The sequence below is a fragment of the Athene cunicularia genome, assembly GCF_003259725.1.
Source record: "Athene cunicularia isolate RWA chromosome 4 unlocalized genomic scaffold, athCun1 chr4_part1, whole genome shotgun sequence".
Taxonomy (NCBI): Eukaryota; Metazoa; Chordata; class Aves; order Strigiformes; family Strigidae; genus Athene; species Athene cunicularia.
Window position 1 is genome coordinate 35,518,104 of NW_020799098.1, and position 1,752 is coordinate 35,519,855.

The window sequence follows — 1,752 nt, forward strand, 5'->3', positions numbered from 1 at the left end:
CCTGGTATGAATAAATGTCCATTTATTACGTTAGGGCTGGAAAAAGACAAGGAAAACCCAACCTATTAAAGTCTTCCATCATAATAAACGAGACTTATTTGGTTACTGTGCCTTCTAACAATGACTGATGAAGTGGCACTGGTCTGGGTGACAGGAGAGGTACAGGAGGGGAGGGAGCTGCGGTCTGATTCAGCCAGCCACTTTGGAGTGTCCCATCCTATCAGCTGAGTGATAGATGCACAGCTTTAAACCTAATACAAAAATATTAACACTTTTGGACATTAGTCATCACTGTTATATCTCTACAATATAATCCTTTATACTGTACAGCTATAACATAAAAGGTGCAATTCCTTTTTCTTTAAAAAAATCACACACAGCACATGTTTTTATGATTTTATTTTTAAGTATAAACTTTTTTAAACACTTTACATAAATTAACTCCTCTGAGACTAATATTTGATGTACAGTAAATTGTAATTCATATAAAAATCCATAAACAACTTGTCTCACATAATTTACAAAAAAATCAGGGTTTCCTTTGCTTATCTGCAACAAGGATTCTACTTGCCATTTCCCCCCCAAGGCAAACCATGTTAGCATTGTAAAATCCATTATTAAATTCCCATGGTAGCATTGTCACTTGTGCCAATGTCCTTTTAGAAAGCAGCACAGTTTAAAGCAGTTGGGTTGTCTATAAACTGTAATTTTTGCCCCACGTTTTAAAATTAACAGATACATACCACATCCTATGCAGTGAGAAAGAGAGAGAAAAGGAGAGAGAGAAAGAGAGAGACTACTTTTCGTAAGCAAAGGTCAACAATTCAGTAATATTTGGAAACACTGTATGGGTCTGTATCTTAATTAAATACAGTGCCTCAAAGGAACAGACAGCCTGTTGCAAAATCTGTAGGCCTTTTTCCTTTTCTTTTTTTTTTTTAATACTTTTCAGTCCAACTTGAGTGCAGCGATATGCATATGTAAACATACTCTTTAAAGCAGATCACCTTTAAGGTCATTGAGAAAAAAAAAAGTTTTGTCATTAGCAGTATCATTCTTCAGGAAGGCGCTCTTTTCATTACAGAGTCTGTTCGGATTGTGCTACAGAAAAAATCTGAGCAAAGATGTAAGCTTAGGCTCAAGTAGTAATGCAGCAAAACAGTTTGGTCTCCTTTTTAGAAGACACTGGTACACAGTCTCTTTGGCAGCCTGAGCTAAGCCAGTGTGTTACCTCTTTCCTATCTCACTTTGTCTGAGGAACTGTATATTATTAGCGCTGTCTGCTAATTCTGGATATTGCTCCACAGAGAGTACATAGTACCCATCGTATCCTTGTACCTTTCCAGCACTTAGCAACTGCCTCTTTTCTCCTTCTGTCCACAACCTGGCGCCTTCCTCTCCATCCCTTACTCTCTGTTGTTCTCTGGCCCAGGCACTGGAAAGAGCTCTTTGCCTGGCTTGCTCCAGTATTCGGGCCTTTTCCTCATCAAGTGTCATGCCATAGCGGACGTGAAGCGCTAAAGCACCGTACTGCATTTCAACATCAGCAAACCTACGAGTCCTGCCATTTACCACAGTGGTGGACTGGGAAACAGTGACGTTGATGCCATTCTCCAGGGCCTTCCGCCCACTTGTCAGCCTCAGTGTCCCAAGGTCACTCTCAGGGGAGGTGGTCTTGATAAAATAGTGCGTGTCCTTTCCCTCAATAGTGAAATGCAAGTTTTCTAGGTAGTAGGCATTGTTCAGAACTGC

The 1,752-nt window shown here is 40.1% G+C and overlaps 1 protein-coding gene across 1 annotated transcript in view; it reads right to left on the reverse strand.

The window, feature by feature from the left end:
• Positions 1 to 384: 384 nt before the first annotated feature.
• Positions 385 to 1,752, reverse strand: part of LOC113479239 (teneurin-3-like) — a 1,642-nt gene continuing 274 nt past the window's right edge. Inside the window, exon 2 of the mRNA XM_026846993.1 lies at positions 385 to 1,748. Coding sequence (XP_026702794.1) covers positions 1,228 to 1,748 — 521 coding nt within the window. The 3' untranslated portion in view covers positions 385 to 1,227. The remainder of the gene's footprint in view (positions 1,749 to 1,752) is intronic.